Raw genomic sequence first — 21,514 nt, forward strand, 5'->3', positions numbered from 1 at the left:
AAAAGGGAGCCTTAAATACAATTTCTGGACATTGGATTTTCAGTTAGCACATTAGACCTAGGAAAGACAGGCTAGAAATATAGCCCATGACATAACAGCTTAGGAGGATCCCAGAGCATAAGAACATAAAAGTTGCCATACTGGTATAGGTCAATCAAGCCCAGTATCCTAATTTCCAAACAGTAGCCACTCCAAGTCACATATCTGGCAAGATCCCTTAAGAGTCTGACTAGTAATAATAATAACAACAACAACTTTATTCTTCTATACCGCCACAATCTTGCATAGTACCCTGGTTTACCCCTCTGCCACTTTGTAGCTGCATCACAAAGCAACAGGCTCATCTAGAATTTGAATCCAGGACCTCTCGCACTCCAAGGCAAGAAGTGTACCCATAGACAATTGGTAGGCAAACTCATTAGTCAAAAGAGCCAAAGATCAGCAGTACAACGATTAAGATTTTTTGAGAGCCAAATTTCTTTTCAAGAACCATATTTTTAGGAGTTGGTTTAAATTAGCTACTAACATTAAATAAAAACAGATATCATAATAATAATAATATTTATTGAAAAAATTTTCTATCTTTTGTCATTTCTGCTTTACTCATCTTGTCTTCAATCACTTCTTTCTAGCCAGCATCTCTCCTCTGTCTTCCATGCAGCATCAGTCCCTTCCATGTCTGCCCTCTCTGCCCCTGCCATCCACTGTCCGCCCTCTCCCCATTCCATATGGCATCTTCCTTCTTTCTATGCTCCTTCCATAAACTGTTTATCTTGTGCCCCTTCTCTCCTTTGTTCATGATTCATTTCAGCTCTGCCACCTCTCCATTTTTCTCTGTCACCACCCCCTCCCCTATGGTCTGGCATCTCTCTCTTCTCCTTTCCTTCCCATCCCATGGTCTGGCATCTGTTTCCTTCCCTGATTCCCTGGCATCTCTCTCCTTTCATATCTCCCTCCCCATCCATGCTTTGACATGCAGCTTATTGGATAAGGCCCGACAGTGCAGGAAGAGACGGCCGGAGCGTACCGCGAGTGATTTCCTGCACTTGTGGAGCTCCGGCTGCCCTCTCCCGTTGTCCTCTTAAGGCTCCCCCATGAAAAACCATATTCATGTTTTTTCAATGATTCGCGGGGGTTCCTAGAATAGAACCCCCGTGAATCTCAGGGTAGTACTGTATATCAAAAATGCTTTTAATAAATGGACATCAGTATGAGCTCTTGGAATACAAATGAAAGATTATGAGCTCGGGCAGTAACTCGTAGATGACCAGCACCAGACATAAGTCTAAATGAGAACTGCCCCATACATCATTTAGTCCTGTTAAGTGTGAACAATCTAATTCTAATCTCATTTAAATCAAGGTCAAACAATCACACCGGGGAGAAAGGAAAATAAAAAGTGAAAAAACAACAAACAAATATGTGAATGTAATAAACTCCCAAGACTCATCAAAATATCAGAATCAATTGTGATTGAATTGTAAAGTGCAAAGTGCTCACAAAACTTTCATACTAAAATTGACGTCAATTTTAGTATGAAAGTTTTGTGAGCACTTTGCACTTCAGTCACAATTGATTCTGATATTTTGACGAGTCTTGGGAGTTTATTTATTACATTGGGACTAGGATGGACAGTCGGGTGCTATAGAAAAGTGGTGAAATCTGCACAGGAAAGCCTGCACGGATTACTAGATGTCTTTCAGTAGTATCCCTCCCTCCCCCCCCCTCCCCTTACCATGGCAATTTTCTTTTTTTATCTTCCAGCTGCCCGAGCCGGCTTTCATCAAGTCGTGTGTGGCTGCTGAAACTTCTCTTCTGACACAACTTCCCATTTCCGGTTGCGTCAGAGGAGAAGTTTCAGCAGCCACATGCAACTTGATGAAAGCCGGCTCGGGCAGCTGGAAGAAAAAAAATAAATAAATAAAATTCACCACTGTAAGGTAAAGTAAGGGGGAGGGAGGGAGATGCCCGATCGGTGACCGCACACGTTCCCTCCCTTAACTGCAGAGACAAGATCATTCACTGCTCCACAGGGTGGTGAATGGCCTTGTCCCGTACCCCCAGCGACAACTTTTTTTTCTCTCACCGTTTCGGCGGGTAACAGCCACCGTGTCATTCTCTACTATGGCCTAAAGAACAAGCAGTCTAGAGCAAAGCAGCTGTTGTATGTGGGCTTGCAAGAATTTTCTTATGGTTCCTCCCTAGCAAATATTTAAGGATTTACTATTAGTAATTGAACAGAATGTTTATACTTGCAAAGGTGTCAAACCTTGACCCTCACCAGGTTGGGTTTCCAGGATTTCAACAATGACTATGCATGAGATCTATTTGCACACAATGAAGGCAATGCATATAAATAGATCTCATATATTAATCAGAGGAAATCCTGAAAACCCACCTGGACGAAGTTGGACACCCATGATTTGGAACAATGTTCCTCCAAGTTGTTCCTGGAGTACCCCCTTGTCAGTCAGGTTTTCAGGCTATCTACAATGAACATGCATGAGATTGATTTGCATACACTACCTCCACTGTATGCAAATCTTTTCATGCATATTCATTGTGGAAAGCCTGAAAACCTGACAGGCAAGGGGGGTACTTCAGGACCGATTTAGAGGAATGAAAACTTACTTGCGGCATATATTAGCCTACAATCCTGAAAATACCAAATGTATATGGAATAAAAAAGGAATTGTTCATAATCTGGCACTCCATTCTTGTTGCATGTGTCCCTAATAGTTCAAAACATTGACAAGCTTATTTTAACTCTAGTAAAATTCAGTGCTCAATGAAGACACATCAACAACTCATTTCTCTTATAGTACAAGGAAAATCTTGATAGTGGCTGAGCATGCTTCCCCGCACCACCCTGCTCCAGAGGGAGCACGCCAAGTGCTGGTAGCTTTGCTAATTTGACTCTCAATGATGAACTGGAGAGGTGGGTCTCTGATGTAAAAATAAATATAGATGCTCCACTTACTAATTTGAGAGCACTATCTCAACAGAAGAAAAGCCTCAGGTATTGTCTTGGTAGAGCATAAATGCTCAGACCATCTCCACACACATCACTGGTCTCTGATGTAAACATCTTCCCACCAGCAAGTGGATAGCACCAGGGGGTATAGCCAGAAGTCCAAGGGGAGCTCCAAAGGTGGACTAAGGAAGCAAGATATTCTCTCCCTCCCACCACATTAAAAGCATACCTTTGCTGGCAAGGATGCCAAGCCCCACATATCACTCCAGTTTTGAAACAATTATACTTCTCAGTACAACACCGAATATATTACAAAGTGCTTTCGACTGTGCACCAAGCTTTATATTGGTTTGTCCCATTGTATTTTCAAAATCTCTGGAAAATCTATCAACAAGGTAGAAAGCTGAGGTCTGAGGGAGGGATGAAACCATAAGGAGGATAGAATTCATTATGTAAGATTCTAGAGCGTCCATGGCTGGAGTAAAACTTTGGAACTCTCTTCCCAAAACCTTGAGACTTATGTATGGATCGCTTGACCTTTAAGAAACTGTTAAAAAAACCTCAATTATTTGTGGAAGCTTTCATGTAATATACGATGGGAGGACATTGATATGGCTATCTTGTATTAAGATTATGAGAAATGTAAAGAAAGGGTATAGCAACTTTATAAAATCATGTTAATGAGAAATGCAAAGCATTACTATTGTTATAAATCTGAGCTATATATCATCTGTTTAACATTATGTATGTTCTTATGTAAACCATTTAGACTTAAGCGGTCTATAAATTTTTTAAAATAAATAAATAAATTAGCCGAAGAGGTCTTCTGTGCAAGTCCCACCTCTAATGCTAAAGCAGCGCTCAAGTCAGTAACACGCTGCCAGCTGCATCGATGCAGAAGTGCACCTAATTTAAGTCTGCTCAGGAGATCTCTTCAGTCATTAAACAAGATGAGGCCCCCTGTGCTATGCCATCGGACATCACCAATTCACATCATAAATGCCACTGCATGACTTTTGGATGGTAATGGCTTTCAGCCAATGACAACTGCAGTTAGGTTTGAACCCGTGATGTAAACAAAGCCCAGTGATCATCCTCTGACCTATACAATTCCCATCCTTTATTCCAAAGATACAGATAACATAGAATGTGCTCCTTGGGAGAAAGCTACTAGAAATATATATATATATATATATATTTTTTTTTTTTTATATATTACCAAGAGGGGTTTCAGAGACAGCAGCAATGCCTTTAATTTCTTCAAGAAATGGAGATGGGAGAGAATCCAATATCAGAGGCTGAACAAGAAAAAAAAATACTGCTTTATCAAAACATTCATGTTGTAGGTCAGATTTTTTTTTTTTTTTTTTTTTGGGGGGGGTTGTTTTTTTTAACAGATATACACATTACAAGCAAAATAACTTCAAATTAAAATATGGTTCAAAACCTCACCATCCCCGCAGCATCCATATAAGCCTCAGTACTGCAATACTTAGCTTATTCCTTCCTTATAAATCAAAGTTCTGGCTGCTGAACTAGAGAAAGAGATGTTCAGCTGGCAGGGCTTTGTTTATAAATTTTTATCAACACAATTAATATACTACTTTATCCTAAAGCAAAAAGAAAATGAAAAATAAATAGAATATTTTTTTCTACCTTTGTTGTCTGGTTTCTGCTTTCCTCATCTTCTCATTCAATTCCTTCCATCCACTGTGTGTCTTCTCTCTGCGTCTTCCATTTGCTCTGTTACTGTGCCTCTCCCGTCACACCCCCCCCCCCCGCCCAATTGGTCTGGCACCCATCTTCTTCCCTCCGCTTCCCCATAGTCTGCCATCTGTCTTCCCTTCCAGTATCTTCACCCCACTCTGTCTTCCACATTTCCCTTCAGGGTCTGTTCCTCTCCACCCTCCTTCAATGTCTGTTCTATTTCCTTTCCACCACCACCACCCTTCCCTCCCTCCTTCACCATCTGTTCCTTTCTACCACCCTTCAGCTTCTCTCGTGCGGCCTATCTACCTCCCTCCCTCTTACTTTTGTGACATGTTACAATGTAATTTGTGCAAACCGCTGGAGCCTGTGAGCTCGGTCCCCAAACAATCTCGCTTCTGTGTTCCTATTTTCCCCATTTTTAATATCTCCCCATTTCTAATATGACCCCCCCCCTGTGTTCATATACCATCCCCATGGCATGTATGTCCCCTTTATGTCTCTGTCCTTATGCCCCCATGCACATAATTTCCCCTCCGTTTCTGTTACCTTCCTGTGTCCAGATTTCCCCTGTCTTCCTCTTCCACACCAATGTGTCTCTTCTCTGCAAGCCCATCTAGCTTCTTTCCCTCTTTCTTCTCCCCCCCCCCTGCTTCCAGCATCTGGCTCACCTGCCTGCCCTCCCCTTTCTTTCCTCCTGTGGGTTTCTTTCTCTCCCTTTTCATCCTCTTGGCCCAGAATCCCTTTCCTTCCCACTCCCTCCTTCCTAGTGTGAGCCAGGAACACGCACGATCGCGCAGTCCAGCAGCCCCTATCCCGCCCGATTGCAGCGTTCAGTCAACTCCCTCCCTCCACCTCACCTTAGATGCCGAATTTTCCGGCTTTCTTTTTTGCCCAGCCGCACGCGCGGCTGCTCTGTTGTTCAATCTTCTCCTCTGACGCAACCGGAAACAGGAAGTTGCAGCAGAGGAGAAGATTGAATAACTTGAGCAGCCGCGCGTGTGCAGCTCTTTGAAAGCGTGCGGCTGGGTGAAAAAGAAAGCCGGCAAACTCTGCATCTAAGGTGAGGTGGAGGGAGGGAGATGGTGGAACGCTACAATTAGGCGGGTGGGGGCTGCTGGACCGCGCAATCCTTCATTGCCTCACTGCGGAGAAAAGTCCATTCACCGCTCCACGGGGCGGCGAATAGCCTTGTCCCCGCCCCGCAGCGACCACTATTTATTCTTTCCCTGTTTCGGCGGGTTACCTGTCGCTAGCCGCGGGTAACAATCACCATGTCATTCTCTAAACAGTATCCAGAAAACTGCAGTAGGTTGATGGGATTGGGGGATAATGGAATCTTAATGGGTACAAGTGGGTATAGGTGACATTTCTGTCCCCATGCAACTCTACTCATTAAAGTTAGCCCATGTTAAGGAACAGAAAAAGCAACATTTAAATTACTGCAATATACATCATACAGTATATGAGGAAGACGCAAAAGGAGATTAAACGTGCATGAAGCTTAATACCATGTAATTACATGTTCAGACTCACCAGCTCATCATCCACCAGCCCAATGATTTTTCCAGCAGGATCAAAGACTTTTATGAAATCTTTAATGACCTGAATTAAATTGAATAGCTAAAGAGAAGACACTAAAGATTAATAGCAAACTCCTTAACAGTTCACTGCTATAAACATTTTGTTATTAAAAAAAATACAACTTTAAACTTGTAGAAGAGAAAATTAAAGAACGGAATGAGATTTAGTGCTTTCAGTGCGCATATCTAGAACTGATGGGCACTAAGGCCCTGATTCTCCAAAGTGCATCCCGATTTTAGGCAGCTGTAGGTGTCCTACAGCTGTCTAATCAGCCAATCGGGATGCACGTTTTTTTTTTTTTTTAAATGCTCCCCAGGCAAGCCTGAAGGCGCCTCCGGGAGCCTAGGGAGACCCGCAAGATGCCTAAGCTCGTCTAAGGACCTTAGGCTGAACCTAGGCGGCCCTACGCGTCTCCCTAGTAGAGGAGAAGCTTAAAATGTAAGCCAGCAAAATGCTGGCCTACATTGTAAGTAGACGCGGCCGCTATACTTATCGCGGCAAGGGATCTCTCTGGCACTATAAGTATAGCGGGCCGCGGCCCCCTGACCAGGAGGGTGCCCAAACCCTCTGCCCGAAGACGCACCCCCCCCCGACACTACCGACTGCCCCCCCAACACTACCGACCGCCCCCCCCGACATTACCGATCTCCCCCCCCGACAATATCGATAGCTGGCAGGAGGGTGCCCAATCCCTCCTGCCCGAAGACGCACCCCCCAAACCTCCACTCCACCAAACCTGTTCTTAGATGGGTCTTGCACGTCTTGAGCCGGCAAGCACGCCTCGTCAAAATGAAGCGGGCCCGCCCCTTCCCGGCCCATCCCGCCGAAGCCTAAGGCCTGATTGGCCCAGGCTCTAGAAGCCTGGACCAATCAGGCCTTAGGCATAGCGGGTCCGCCCATCCCCACTTAATCTAAGGCCTGATTGGCCAATCAGACCTTAGACTTAGTGGGGATGGGCGGACCCGCTATGCCTAAGGCCTGATTGGTCCAGGCTTCTAGAGCCTGGGCCAATCAGGCCTTAGGCTTCGGCGGGATGGGCCGGGAAGGGGCGGGCCAAGTGTAGCGGGCCGTGTCTAATCTAACCCGTTTCTCTAACCCGTGTCTGTAACATGGACGCCGGTTACAGAATCGGGGTTTAGTTTAGGCCGATTCTGAATAGGACGCCTCACCCGGGCGTCCTATTCAGAATCAGGGCCTAGGTGTCTTGCGGGCCTCGCCTTCAATATAGGCGGCCTGCCTGGGGAGCATTTTTTTTTTTTTAAACGTGCATCCCTATTGGCTGATTAGACAGCTGTAGGACGCCTACAGCTGCCTAAAATCGGGACGCACTTTTAGAGAATCAGGTCCTAAGTAGTTAATGGGATTTTTTTTTTAATATATATATATATATATCTTTATTCATTTTTAATCTTTCAACAAGTGTACAAATTAAAACCATACATAGTCCTGAAACATCACTTGGAAATCTATCAAGAAAAACAACAGTTTATCCGGCTCATCAAAACTTGTTTGATTATTTAATTATTGGTTTAACTTCTCCAGAATTGAATTTTTTTGAATTTCTTTGTCTTTTCTTTTGCGGATTTGGTGGTTTTATGAAGCTTAATATATATTTATGTTTTGACAGTTTGAAATTTGAACAGCAACGGTGAGGGAATTTCATCATCTTTTGCAGAATGTTCTGTGTGGCTCATTCTTATTTAAATAATACAAGGGGTTTCATTTCCCTGAGTCACTGTCTTCATAGAACATGAGAACTAATTACTTGGGGAATGTTTTAAAACTATTAACACTTGTTCATACTACCGACATGGATTTTTTTTTTTTTTAATTTTGGTTTTCCATTTATAAAGGTTGCTACCAGTCTACAGCATGAGTCTCAACTTATCTCTGAAACAGACAGCTAGGCAGTCTAGATTAGCCTCCTGGGCCTCAATTTACTTCCTGTACTACAGACTTCCAGCTGTTCTTGCCTCTCACAGCTTCCCACGCTATACTTTTCCCACGCTGGCTTTAATTCTGTTCCTGTTTCTGCCTCTCAGCCACTACTGAGAGGCTATTTCATGATGTCACAACCCTCTCCCCAAAAAAACCCTCAAATATTGAAAGAGTACTCAGGAACAACATATCATTCCCTCTGAAAAAGGCTTACTTCTCAGAGTCTTGCAGAGCAATTTTTAAATTCTGTGCTGAAGTGCAGACAATCCAGCACAAGGTATTTTAATTTTAAAAAATTCATAATTCTGTATACAGTGGTACCTCAGAATCCGAACACCCCAAAACTCGAACGTTTTGGAATCCGAACTTTTTTTTTTCAGTAAATTTTGTCTCGGAATCTGAATGCTGCTTTGGAATCCGAACCCGCGTTGCTCAGCCCAAAGCTTCACCTTTAACACAGCTTCTATTTCCACCTGGGAGGAAAGCTCTTGGCTGAGCAATGGTTGCAATTCCTGTATGCTCGGGTCTTGTTGTTTCTGCCACCGAGCCAATCTTGCTGCCTCTTCCAGGGGGACCTGGTCTTGTTGTTTCTGCCACCGAGCCAGTCTTGCTGCCTCTTCCAGGGGGACCTGGTCTTGTTGTTTCTGCCACCGAGCCAATCTTGCTGCCTCTTCCAGGGGGACCTGGTCTGCCTCTGCCAGGGGAACTGATTTTGCTGTTTCTGCCATGTGGATCTGATCTTGTTCCTGCAGAGCCCTCAGGCCACCTATATTAGCCATGTGTCCAGCGGAAAATAAAAGCAAGAGGAAAGCTGTTAGAGCTACAATTGAAGTTAAGAAAGAACTTATTGCTGAGCATGAAAGCGGTACGCGTGTGGTTGATTTTGCTGCTATGTTTGGGATGCCTAAATCGACTGTGTATACAATTTTGAAAAATAAAGAAGCTATCAAAGCAGCTAATGTGGCCAAAGGGGTTACTACACTGATCTCTAGAGATCAAAAAGTATGGAAGAAATGGAAAAACTGCTCTCAATTTGGATTAATGAAAGACTGCTTGCTGGTTATGTGATTTCAGAGACAATCATTTGTGAGAAAGCCAAAGTTCATCATGAAGATCTAGTGAAAGGCCTGCCTGATACTACTGATGAAAAGGAGGAGTTTAGGTGGTTCAGGAGCTTTAAGAAAAGGACTGGGATCCATAGCGTTGTTATGCATGGGGAGGCAGCCAGTTCTAATGTTGAAGCAGCTGAAGAGTTTGTAAAGGAGTTTATGATCAGTGAGGGCTATGTTTCGAACCAAGTGTTCAATTGTGACGAAACTGGCCTCTTTTGGAAAAAGATGCCCAGGTGAACATGCATCTCAAAAGGAAGAAAAGTCTGTACCCAGCCAAAAGCCAATGAAAGACCGCCTTACTCTTTTGGTGTGTTGTAATGCTAGTGGGGACTGCAAGATCAAACCTCTCCTTGTATACCATTCAGAAAACCCACGGGTCTTTAAGAATAACATCATCATTAAAAGCAAACTTAATGTTATGTGGAGATCGAATGTGAAAGCATGGGTTACCAGGCAGTTCTTCACCGAGTGGATACACGAGGAGTTTGCTCCTCGTGTAAAGGCTTATCTGCAGGAGATAAACCTCCCGATCAAAGCTCTCCTTGTCCTCAACAATGCTCCTGCACATCCACCAGGGCTGGAGGATAATTTGGTGGGCTTCATCAAAATCAAATTTTTGCCCCCTTCCTCTTATACACCAAGGCTATGTTACAGAGATGTTTTGATGTTACAAATGAAACGGAACTGACTCTGCGAGAGTTCTGGAAGGATCACTACAATATCCTCCATTGCCTAAGAATCATTGAGAAAGCATGGAGGGAAGTGTCATTGAGAACATTGGTCTCTGCCTGGAAAAACCTCTGGCCAGAATGTGTTGTGAAAGGAACATTGAAGGCTTTGAAGAACCACCTGTTGTTCCCGAGATCGTATCTCTGAGCAAGTCCATGGGTTTGGAAGTCAGCGAAGAGGATGTCAACAAGTTAGTGGATGATCACAAGACAGAGCTGACAACGGAAGAGCTTCAGCACCTCAACCAGCAGCAGCAGAAGAAAGTAGCCCAAGAAATTTCTTCAGGGGAGGAAGAGAGAGGTGCAGGTACCATACCCACAGCTGAAATCAAGGATTTGCTCAGCATGTGATCAAAAACATAGGCAGTCGTAGAGAAGTGGCACCCCAATAAAGCAACCTTCTTCGTCTAGGCCTCATTCCAGACCTTCCACACCACCAACTCCTTGATCAAGGTCTCCGCTTCCAGACCTCGAGGACTCAGCTGCTTCCATTGCCTCATTCAAGTCCAAGAAATCTCAGCCTTCTGCTGCACCGAAGGCTGCATAGCCTTTTTGACTGTTTAAAATAGAGCATAACCTCCATCGTTCTGTCTCTGTCCCCTCTTCCCCCCATAAGAGGTCGTCTCCATTTTAATCACCGATGGGAGACCATTACATCCAACCTCTTTGTGCTGTCAATAATCAGAGAAGGATACTCTCTTCATTTCACTCAGGTTCCTCCAAGAGAGTATCCTTCCAGTCCATCCCAGACCGCCCTTCTTCTTCAGGAAGCTCAAGCTCTGCTTCGACTCCGTGCCATCGAACCAGTTCCTTTGGAACAGCAGAACATGGGGTTTTACTCCCGTTACTTCCTAGTTCCGAAAAAGACGGGCGATCTGCGACCCATTCTTGATCTCAGGGCTCTCAATAAATTTTTAGTCAAATAAAAATTTTTCATGTTATCACTAGCATCCCTATACCCCCTTCTAGATCAGAACGATTGGTTATGTACTCTAGATCTCAAGGAGGCATATACCCACATTACCATTCATCCGGCCTCCCGTCAATATCTCAGATTTCAGGTAGGGAATCTGTATTACCTAAAGTAGTTACAGAATTTCATCTCAACCAATCTATTGTACTTCCAGTGTTTTTTCCCAAGACCTCATTCTCCTCCTGGAGAATCAGCTCTTCATACCCTGGACTGTAAGCGTGCTTTGGCCTTCTACTTGGAACGCACCAAACCACACAGAACTGCTCCTCAACTTTTTGTCTCTTTCGATCCAAACAAGTTGGGACATCCAATCTCTAAGCATACCATCTCCAACTGGATGGCTGCTTGTATCTCTTTCACAACTACAGAGTCAAGTCACAGTCCACAAAATCAGAGCAATGGCAGCTTCAGTGGCTTTCCTCAGATCTACACCTATTGAGGAAATTTGCAAAGCTGCTATCTGGTTCTCGGTTCATACTTTCACTTCTCACTACTGTCTGAATGTTTTCTCCAAGAGGATGGCCATTTTGGCCAGAAAGTATTACAAAATTTATTCTCCTAAGTTGCCAACACTCCCACCATCCCATTCTGGTTAGCTTGGAGGTCACCCATATATGAGAATAGGCTGCCTGCTTGTCCCTTGGAAAAAGGATTTAAAAGAACAATTTTCATCTCAGATATTATTAAATAATATCCCCCTTCAACATGTAGATAAAACAAAAATATTGGGAGTAACCTTGGACCAAGAACTAAATTATCATAATCAAATCAGTACAGTTGTCAAAAACTGTTTCAGTAAACTGCGACTTATTAGATCAATAGCAAAAGTTCTTAAACCAGAAGCACTTAATATTCTCATCCACTCTCTGATCATTTCTAGGCTAGATTATTGTAACTCTTTATACTGCGGAATAACTCATAAAGAAATAAGGAGATTACAAATAATACAAAATACAGCCATTAAAATTATAACAAACTCAAAGAAATATGACCATGTTACTCCGCTTTTACAAGATGCACACTGGTTACCGATTATACATAGAATTACATTTAAAATTGCATTACTAACATTTAAAATCCAACAAGTACACGCGCCAATATTTCTAGATAGACTATTAATCCCTTATTCTTCGTTAAGGACGCTAAGATCAACACAACAAAATTTTTGGGACAAGAAGAACAACTATATTTTCAGTGCAAGCACCACAACTGTGGAATAATCTACTTATTTATTTACGTAACGAAACATCACTAGACAAATTTAAACAAGGTTTGAAAAGCATTCTTTATAGAGATGCATTCAATACATAAATAGATAATGATAATAAACACAATATTTATCCTTTAGGAATCAAATATGCAGAACCTCAAAGGAATCAAATATGTAGAACATCAATATAGAAATTAAGAGTTCTTTTAATCTTATATTTCTCTCTTTTCTATCAAAACATTTTTCCTTTCTCTCATTCTTTCCTTCATCACTTTTCTCACCTACCCTACCCTTATGTATAATCCTTAATTGTTAAAAATTTTTACTTTTTTTTTTTTTTTTTCTAAAATTGTAATTCCATTTTTTTTTACCCACTTGTTTCAGTTTGTATTAATAATACATAATGATTAGTTTGTATAATTTTGTCTTATTTATATTTGTATTTGTCACCCCAGTTTTTTTTTTTTATTGTACATTTCAATTATGTAATACGCATTGAAATATTTGATATTGCGTAAAATCAAAATTTAATAAACTTGAAACTTGAAAGCACAGTTACTTACCTTAACAGTTGTTATCCAGGGACAGAAGGCAGCTATTCTCACAACCCACCCACCTCCCTTGGTTGGCTTCTCTGCTAGATATCTGAACTGAGGAGACACACCCTGTGCTGGGCGGGAAGGCACTCACGCATGCGCAATGCGGCCAACTCAAAACTTCTACGTTTCTACAAGCAAGTCTGCTTGCGAGGCTGTCTGCATCCAGGCTCCATGGATGACGTCACCCATATGCGAGAACAGCTACCTGCTGTCCCTGGATAACAACTGTTATGGTAAGTAACTGTGCTTTATGGTGACATCTAATGATCCATTGTGCTGGAGCTCTCCTCTAGCTAAAGTAAAGACTTTGCTGCACATGTTCAAAGAGCTCCCACACTGAGTGTAGCTCCACTTCCTCTCAGTTTAGAGAATAGCTTCCCACTACTCACCGCATTGCTGCATGTACAATTTTCAGTAGGGACAGAGGATATGTATGTGTGGCTGCATTATCCTGCTATCTTACAGAGAACACGTTGTAGGTAAGCAGCTCTGCTTTCTCTGCAAACAAGCAAGGGAGATGCAGGCACACTTTATGGCAAGTCCCAAGCTTCTGTTGTTGCAATGCTAGATGGATCAATGATCAAAGAGGTTGCACAAGACTACTTTACCAAATGCCATGTCCTAAATGGAAAAATCCAGAACAGAGGTGTCTGGTAAAGGTATACAGCAAAAGCCAGGTTGTGGCCTTGCAAATTTTGACTAAAGGGGTAGCTCTGAAATGCGCTACAGAAGTTGCTGTTATGCTGAGGCAATGAGTACTGATTCGGGAAATCCAAGATGGATGCAACAGTCTCCGGAAGAGCGTTCCAGTTTTCCAACACTCTCTGGGTATACGTTTGTAAGGAATCAATCCCCTTTTAACTTTAGAGGGTGCCCTCTCGTTCTATCTACCTTGGAGAGGGTGAACAACCTGTCTCTATCTACTAAGTCTATTCACTTCATTATCTTGAATGTTTCTATCATATCCCCTCTCAGTCTCCTCTTTTCAAGGAAGAAGAGGCCCAGTTTCTCTAATCTCACTGTATGGCAACTCCTCCAGCCCCTTAACCATTTTAGTTGCTCTCTCTGGAGCCTTTTGAGTAGTAGTGTGTCCCTCTTCATGTATGGCGACCAGTGCTGGATGCAGTATTCCAGGTAAGGGCATACCATGGCCCAGTACAGCAGCATGATAACCCTCTCAGATCTGTTTGTGATCCCCTTCTTAATCATTCCCAGCATTCTGTTCACCCTTTTCGCCGCCACCACACATTGCGCGGACAGCTTCATTGACTTGTTGACCAGTACTCCCAAATCTCTTTCCTGGGGGGTCTCTCCAAGTACTGCACCGGACATCCTGTATTCGTGTATAAGATTTTTATTACAGACATGCATCACCTTACACTTATTCACGTTAAACCTCATTTGCCATTTCTCGAGCGTGTTTGTCACGTTGCAGGTCTTCGCAATCCTCCTGCTTGTTCACTACTCTGAATAACTTCGTATCGTCTGCAAATTTAATCACCTCACTCATCGTACCAATTTTCAGGTCGTTATAAATATGTTGAAGAGCATGGGTCCAAGCACCGAACCCTGCGACACTCCACTCATGATGCTTTTCCAGTCCAAGTATTGTCCATTTACCCCCACTCTCTTCCTATCTGCCAACCAGTTTTTAATCCATATGAGTATTTCACCCTCGTTTCCATGGATCACAATTTTTTGAAGTAGTCGTTCATGCGGAACCTTGTCGAACGCCTTCTGAAAATCCAGATATACAATGTCGACTGGCTCGCCCTTGTCTATCTGCCCGTTTATTCTCTCAAAGAAGTGCAGCAAGTTCATCAAGCAAGATTTCCCCTTGCTGAAGCTGTGCTGGCTGGTCCTCATCAGATTGTGTCCGTCAAGGTGATCAATGATGCGGTTCTTTATCAGCACTTCTACCATCTTTACCGGTACTGGAGGTCAGACTCACCAGTCTGTAGTTTCCCGGATCTGCTCTCGAACCTTTCTTGAAGATTGGCATGACATTCCAGTCTTCTATAATCTTTCCCAATTTGATCGACAGATTGGCTATTAGTTGAAGCAGTTCAGCTATAGCCCCTTTCAGTTCCTTGATTATCCTCGGATGGATGCCATCTGGTCCCAGGGATTTATTGTTTTTGAGCCTATCAATCTGCCTGCATACCTCTTCAAGACCAACTGTCAACCCTGTCAGTTTCCCGTCCTCGTTTCCTGCGTATAGCCTGTCAGCTTCTGGTATGTTGTGTATGTCCTCTTCGGTAAATACAGATGCAAAAAAATGTGTTCATTTTGTCGGTGATGGCTTTGTCCTTCTTTAGCACCCTATTTATCCCATGGTCATCCAACGGCCCCACTGCTTCCTTCGCAGGTCGTTTCCCCTTAATATATCGAAAGAATGGCTTGAAGTTTTTCACCTCCTTGGCTATTTTTTCCTCACAATGTCTTTTGGCCCTTCTTACCGCCTTGTGGCACCTGCATGTTTGTGCTTTTTCCAGTTTTCGTCTGTTTTTGACCTTTTCCATTCCTTAAATGAAGTCTTGTCTCTGATCGCTTCCTTAACCGCTTCAGTGAGCCACGCTGGTTCCTTGTTCTTTTTCCTCTTGGATCCATTGGTGATACGCGGTATATATAAATTTTGCGCCTCGGTGACTGTGTCCTTAAAAAGGGACCGTTCTTGCTCTAGCATTTTTACAGTGCTTATCCTCTTCTTAATCTTCTTCCCCACCATGAGTCTCATCCCTTCATAATTCCCTTTTTGGAAGTTCAGTGTTCTCCCACAGCCAGAGATATCCAAAGACTAGAAGTCTCTGCACCAAAAAGCTTCTCATCTGAATGATTAAAAAAAAAACAAAAAAAAAAAAATGAAAAAACATGAGTAGGACAGATAAGTTCCTACCACTTCACGAGTAAAGATAACTGAGGAGTACAGGACAGCCCAGAGAGAAGGAAGGCAGAACTTAAAAATGCAAATGAGGCTCTAACACCCCCCCCATGGGTGAAGGTGCATAAACCCACTGGTTCAAGACTGATGTTTCTATTGAACCAGAAGTATCAGTTCTGACTATAACCTAGGAAGAGTACAATATATTTGCTGCAGCACAACTCATTCATATGCAATCTTCTCTTCTAGCAAGTTTACAAAATGCTGAAACACAAATTTTCATGATGCATACAATACAATTAAAAGAACTTTACTGCTAAATAAAACCTCTCCGTGTAGATGAGTCATATCACAAGACAATAGAGGCCTGCAGAGACCTTCTGGGTGGCCCTTGCAGTTGTCCAGGGTTCCAATCCCCCAATAGGATTCATCAGTTCCTGTCACATATATGCAGTTTCAGGCCACTGAAAGCAGAGTGTCTACTTCACTAGAGCGAGAGAACATAAGAACATAAGCAGTGCCTCCACCGGGTCAGACCATAGGTCCATCCCGCCCAGCAGTCCGCTCCCGCGGCGGCCCGAACAGGTCACGGCCTGTCTGAGTCACCAGAAGGGTCCCCCTTGCCACCTTGGTTTCCCATTGAGTCCTATCTTCCCATCGAAGTCCTAACCCTCCGGTCTTGCACATGCACGACCTGGTTGGATTTCTATACTTATTACCTGGTTAGCTTTCTATACCTGTGTTACATCTCAGCATCTCTCTCAGTATCCCACGATCCCCCTATCCCTCAGGAATCCGTCCAATCCCTGTTTGAATCCTTGTACCGTACTCTGCCTGATCACTTCCTCCGGTAGCGCATTCCAAGTGTCCACGACCCTTTGGGTGAAAAAAAACTTCCTTGCATTTGTTCTGAACCTATCTCCCTTCAGTTTCTCCGAATGCCCCCTCGTGCCTGTTGACCCCTTCAGCCTGAAGAATCTGTCCCTATCCACCCTCTCTATGCCCCTCATGATCTTGAAGGTCTCTATCATATCTCCCCTGAGCCTCCTTTTTTCCAGAGAGAAGAGCCCCAGCCTATCCAACCTCTCGGCGTATGGGCAGTGTTCCAGCCCTCTTACCAGCTTCGTTGCTCTCCTTTGGACTCTCTCAAGTACCGCCATGTCCTTCTTGAGGTATGGCGACCAATATTGAACGCAGTATTCCAGATGTGGACGCACCATCGCTCGATACAATGGCATGATGACTTCCCGCGTCCTGGTTGTTATGCCCCTCTTTATGATGCCCAGCATTCTGTTGGCTTTTTTCGAGGCTGCTGCGCACTGTGCAGATGGCTTCATTGATGCATCCACCAGCACACCCAAGTCTCTCTCAAGACTGCTGTCTCCCAACATTGCCCCCCCCCCAATTTGTAGTTGAACAACGGGTTCTTTTTCCCTATATGCATGACCTTGCATTTTTCCACGTTAAAGCTCATTTGCCATTTGTTTGCCCAGTCTTCCAGCTTGTCCAGGTCCCTTTGCAGGTCCTCACACTCCTCCCTGGACCTAACTCTGCCGCACAGTTTGGTATCGTCTGCAAATTTTATAACCTCGCACTTTGCCTCCTTTTCCAGGTCATTGATAAATATGTTGAAGAGTAACGGCCCCAGCACCGATCCCTGTGGCACACCGCTCGTGACTCCCCGCCAGTCAGAGTATTGTCCCTTTACTCCGACCCTCTGCAGTCTACCCGACAACCAGTGCTCGATCCATCTGTGCACATCCCCTCCCACCCCGTGGTTCCACAGCTTCCTAAGCAGCCTTTCATGTGGCACCTTGTCGAAAGCCTTTTGAAAATCAAGGTAAATGATGTCTATAGGTTCCCCATTGTCCACCCGACTGCTTATTCCCTCAAAGAAGTACAGAAGGTTCGTTAAGCATGACCTTCCCTTACAGAATCCATGCTGGCTTGTTCTCAGTAGGCCATGTCTCTCAATGTGCTCGCAAATACCGTCCTTGATCATAGCTTCCACCATCTTCCCTATAATTGAAGTCAGGCTTACCGGCCTGTAGTTCCCGGGGTCACCCCTCGATCCCTTCTTGAAGATAGGTGTGACATTCGCCAATTTCCAGTCCTCTGGTACCTCTCCAGTTTTCAAGGATAGGTTGCAAACATGCTGGATTGTGCCCGCTATTTCTTGTCTTAGTTCTTTCAGAACCCTTGGGTGGATCCTGTCCGGGCCCGGCGATTTGCCGCATTTTAACCTGTCTATCTGCTTGAGAAACATAGAAACATAGAACATGACGGCAGAAAAGGGCCACGGCCCATCTAGTCTGCCCACACTAATGGCCCACCCCCTAACTACCTCCATGAAGAGATTCCACATGCCAATCCCATCTTTTCTTAAAATCTGGCATGCTGCTGGCCTCAATTACCTGTTGTGGAAGATTATTCCAGCGATCAATATTTTCTGTTATCGCCATGAAATTTCCCACCCCTGATTTTCAACGGATGCCATGGGTCCTTTAAGGAAAAAGAGATCCTCTTCCACCTTGATACGGCCTATGACATATTTGAACGTCTCGACCATCGCGATGAGCCCCCCAAGCATAGGTCGAGGAATCTGTTGTGAGGACCTTCTGATAAGGGGGCGTTTGAAACAGTAAACCTCTAGAGAGATTGGAAGAGAGCATCCACCAGTGGAGAGACTGTCGCAACGAAGAAGTCACTGTAATGTGCTGAGAGAGTGGATCTAAAGCCTGTGCCCACTGAGATGCCAGGGTCCACTGAGGAATTCATAGGTGAAGTCTGGCAAAAGGAGTCACGTGAACTGTGGAGGCCATTTGACCTAAGAGAACCATCCTGTCTTATCTTTGGGAAAACTCCTGTGGGGTCCCCTCTGTCTTGCTTCCTTGGGAAATTTGTTACAAAGTTTAAAGCTCAAGTTCTACATTTATGTGGATGACATTAGTATAGTCATCCCGTTAACTTGTCTGCCACATGAATTCATAAATTTTTTTAGTGATTATTTTAAGTCAGATTGAACTTTGGATGACTGCTTATAAATTGAAATTAAATGCGGAAAAAACTAAATTTTTTTTAGCAACCCTCAACGATAAGATTAAAGAAACAATACATATGAATGGATTGGACTATAATATAGAACAATCCATAAAAATATTAGATGTGACTCTGGATAAACATCTCACATTGGAACAACATACGGATTTATTGTTTAAGAAATGTATCTCTGTGCTTTGAAAGCTTCATACCATTAAGAAGTATTTTGACGAAACTTCCTTTCATTTACTGGTACAGTCTTCTATCTTGAGTATTCTCGATTATTGTAACATTATCTATCTAGGTGCTTACAAGAAAATTTTCAAAAAATTGAGAGCGATTCAGAATACTGCCGTTTGCCTCATTTTTGGTTTAAAAAAAAAATGGGAGCATATCACTCCTTTTTATTTGAAACTCCATTGGTTGCCGATAGTCGAGAATTCTGTTCAAATTTTTCTGTATGCAATAAAACACAATAACCCTGTAAAAAAAAAAAAAAAAACACACAAGCCGTGGTGAGAGAAGGCACAAGTAGAACTAAATCTAGCACAGAGTGTTGAAACGAGTGGCTTGCCGGCTCCGCGGAAAACTGAAAACTGAGGAGATGCGCGCCCTATCTCGGGCAGGAAGGCACTCGCACATGCGCGGTGCAGCAGTCGCAAATTTTCTTAAAGTTTTACAAGCAAGTCTGCTTATGAGGCTGTCCACATCCTGGCTCCGTGGATGACGAAACCCACATGTGAGAATATGCTGCCTGCTTGTCCTGGGATAATACTTAATACACATAATGAAGTCACTCTACCTCTACTTTCTTGTCCTTTATTATACTGTTCCATCGTTCTTCTGGCGGTAAATCAAGATTTACAATGTACCAAGAAGCATTTCCTTTGAACCTAGAAAGGAAAAAACAAAGGCGAGTCACAACTCATCTTGACAAACATTCAAAAATACCCAAGAATATACACCCTAACAAAAATACAAGAGAAGTGAAAGGTACAGTATTTGCAAACTTGAAGCTTAGGGACAGCTTAATTTTGAGAGGAACAGCCTGTAACACATTTCTGTCCCTTCAGCAGGGGTGTTGGGTTCCAGTCATTCCCTTTCTAGGCAGCTTACAGGGAACAGGAAGGGAGCAGTAAGTCTTGAGCTGTGCAGAGCACACTAACTCTACTCCCCAATCCTCTCTTCTACTGTTTCTGTACCCAGTCCACATGCCCCTTCAGTTCCCCTTCCTTCCCTTGTCTACAAATCAAGCCTTGGATTCAGGGTTTAACTAATGGCTGTATGTCTCAAAATTCTCACCATCACTTCGAGATCAGCCACTATATAGGGAGGGGAAATAGAAAGAATTGGCTTGGGAGACTTCAGAGTACATGGATTTTGGGGGGAGGGGATGAATGAGAAATTGATGTGAATGTTTTTACAGATTCGGCAGAAAGGGCTGGGAGGAGGGAATAACATTCATCAGGTAGTAAGGAACTCTTAAGGGCAACAAATCTCTCTAAGAGGAAAAGCCACTTTGGTTCTCAGAAGTAGTAATTGAGAAGGAAAGGAAAGAGGTTAGCCTTCATAAACAAGTGATCACAGCAAGAGGAAAGACAGGTGACAACTTTTTGAAAAGCTAAAAAGAAGCCTACCTTGCTCCCCTCCTCCACAGATCACATGGCAAGGTGATTATAAGGTACTGCACACTTTGGAGTGATACTTTTGAGCAGAAAACTTTACCCCTCACTTCAACCGCTCTGCTCTCTAGACTAGCCCACATCCAAGTTTCTTCCTGGTTCCCCTTTCCTTCTTCCATTGTCATGACTCAAAGTCAGGGCAGGATTAATTCTTCGAGGGCCCCTAGGTACACAAGTACACTGGGCCCCCTAGCTGCACCCCTCCCACCCCACCCCCACCCCCGATTTATTTACCCGTTTTCTTATTTACTTCTTTATTTCTTTTATTATAAAATTCAAAACAACAAAGATTACCATACCAGTGCCAGTGTAGTTTTAGTTCTATGCAAGCCCCAAACATCTCTGAACAAATCCCTCCTTCCTTCCCTTCCTACCTACTAGTCCAGGACTTTAACTCAGAATCCTTTCCTAATGTATATAAGTGTTCAAATGCATTGTACCGCAGTAATACTATCCGAAACATAAGTCTATATTAATAATAAAGTTTGCAACTCCTCTCAACTGCCTCACTATGTCGTCCAACTTTAACCCATTATATATAAACAACCAAATCTGTAACTCCTCTGGTATACTCCACTCCATGTTTGTTAATTTGTAAAAAAAAAAAAGGCAAGTCATCCACTAAAGAATCCAACGTGGAACAAAAGATCAGCAGACAATAAGGAGATTCAAATCAGGTTTATTTTTCAGGTGCTCCAGGAACCATGCCTGTTGCATTTCGCCAAACAAGTCTGGTCAACGCTATCAGAAAACCATGCATTTCATACACACAGGACACAGAACCACCCTCACCCAGTATGGCAGTATGGAATAAGTAATCACAAACTAACCCCCCCCTTTTTTTTTTTTTTTTTACAAAAGCACAAATGTTTTTAGCGCTGGCTGGCGGGCTGAATGTTCTGCGCTGTTCTGACCATCATCAGAATTCTATGACATCAGAGCAGTGCAGAGCATTCAGCATGCTGGCTTGTGCTACAAACCAAACGAACGGTACAGTTTAGGGCAGTGGTATCCAACCTTTTGGCTTCCCTGGGCCGCATTGGCCCAAAAAAATTTTTCTGGGGCCGCACTAACACTAGCCGATGAG

The 21,514-nt window shown here is 43.5% G+C and overlaps 1 protein-coding gene across 1 annotated transcript in view; it reads right to left on the reverse strand.

The window, feature by feature from the left end:
- Positions 1-21,514, reverse strand: part of ASAH1 (N-acylsphingosine amidohydrolase 1) — a 121,524-nt gene that overhangs the window by 89,559 nt on the left and 10,451 nt on the right. The window contains exons 3-5 of the mRNA XM_033943982.1: positions 19,548-19,638; positions 6,218-6,304; positions 4,194-4,272 (exon numbers count right to left, since the gene is read on the reverse strand). Coding sequence (XP_033799873.1) covers positions 4,194-4,272; positions 6,218-6,304; positions 19,548-19,638 — 257 coding nt within the window. The remainder of the gene's footprint in view (positions 1-4,193; positions 4,273-6,217; positions 6,305-19,547; positions 19,639-21,514) is intronic.

Source organism: Geotrypetes seraphini, chromosome 1, assembly GCF_902459505.1.
Source record: "Geotrypetes seraphini chromosome 1, aGeoSer1.1, whole genome shotgun sequence".
NCBI classification, from domain to species: Eukaryota; Metazoa; Chordata; class Amphibia; order Gymnophiona; family Dermophiidae; genus Geotrypetes; species Geotrypetes seraphini.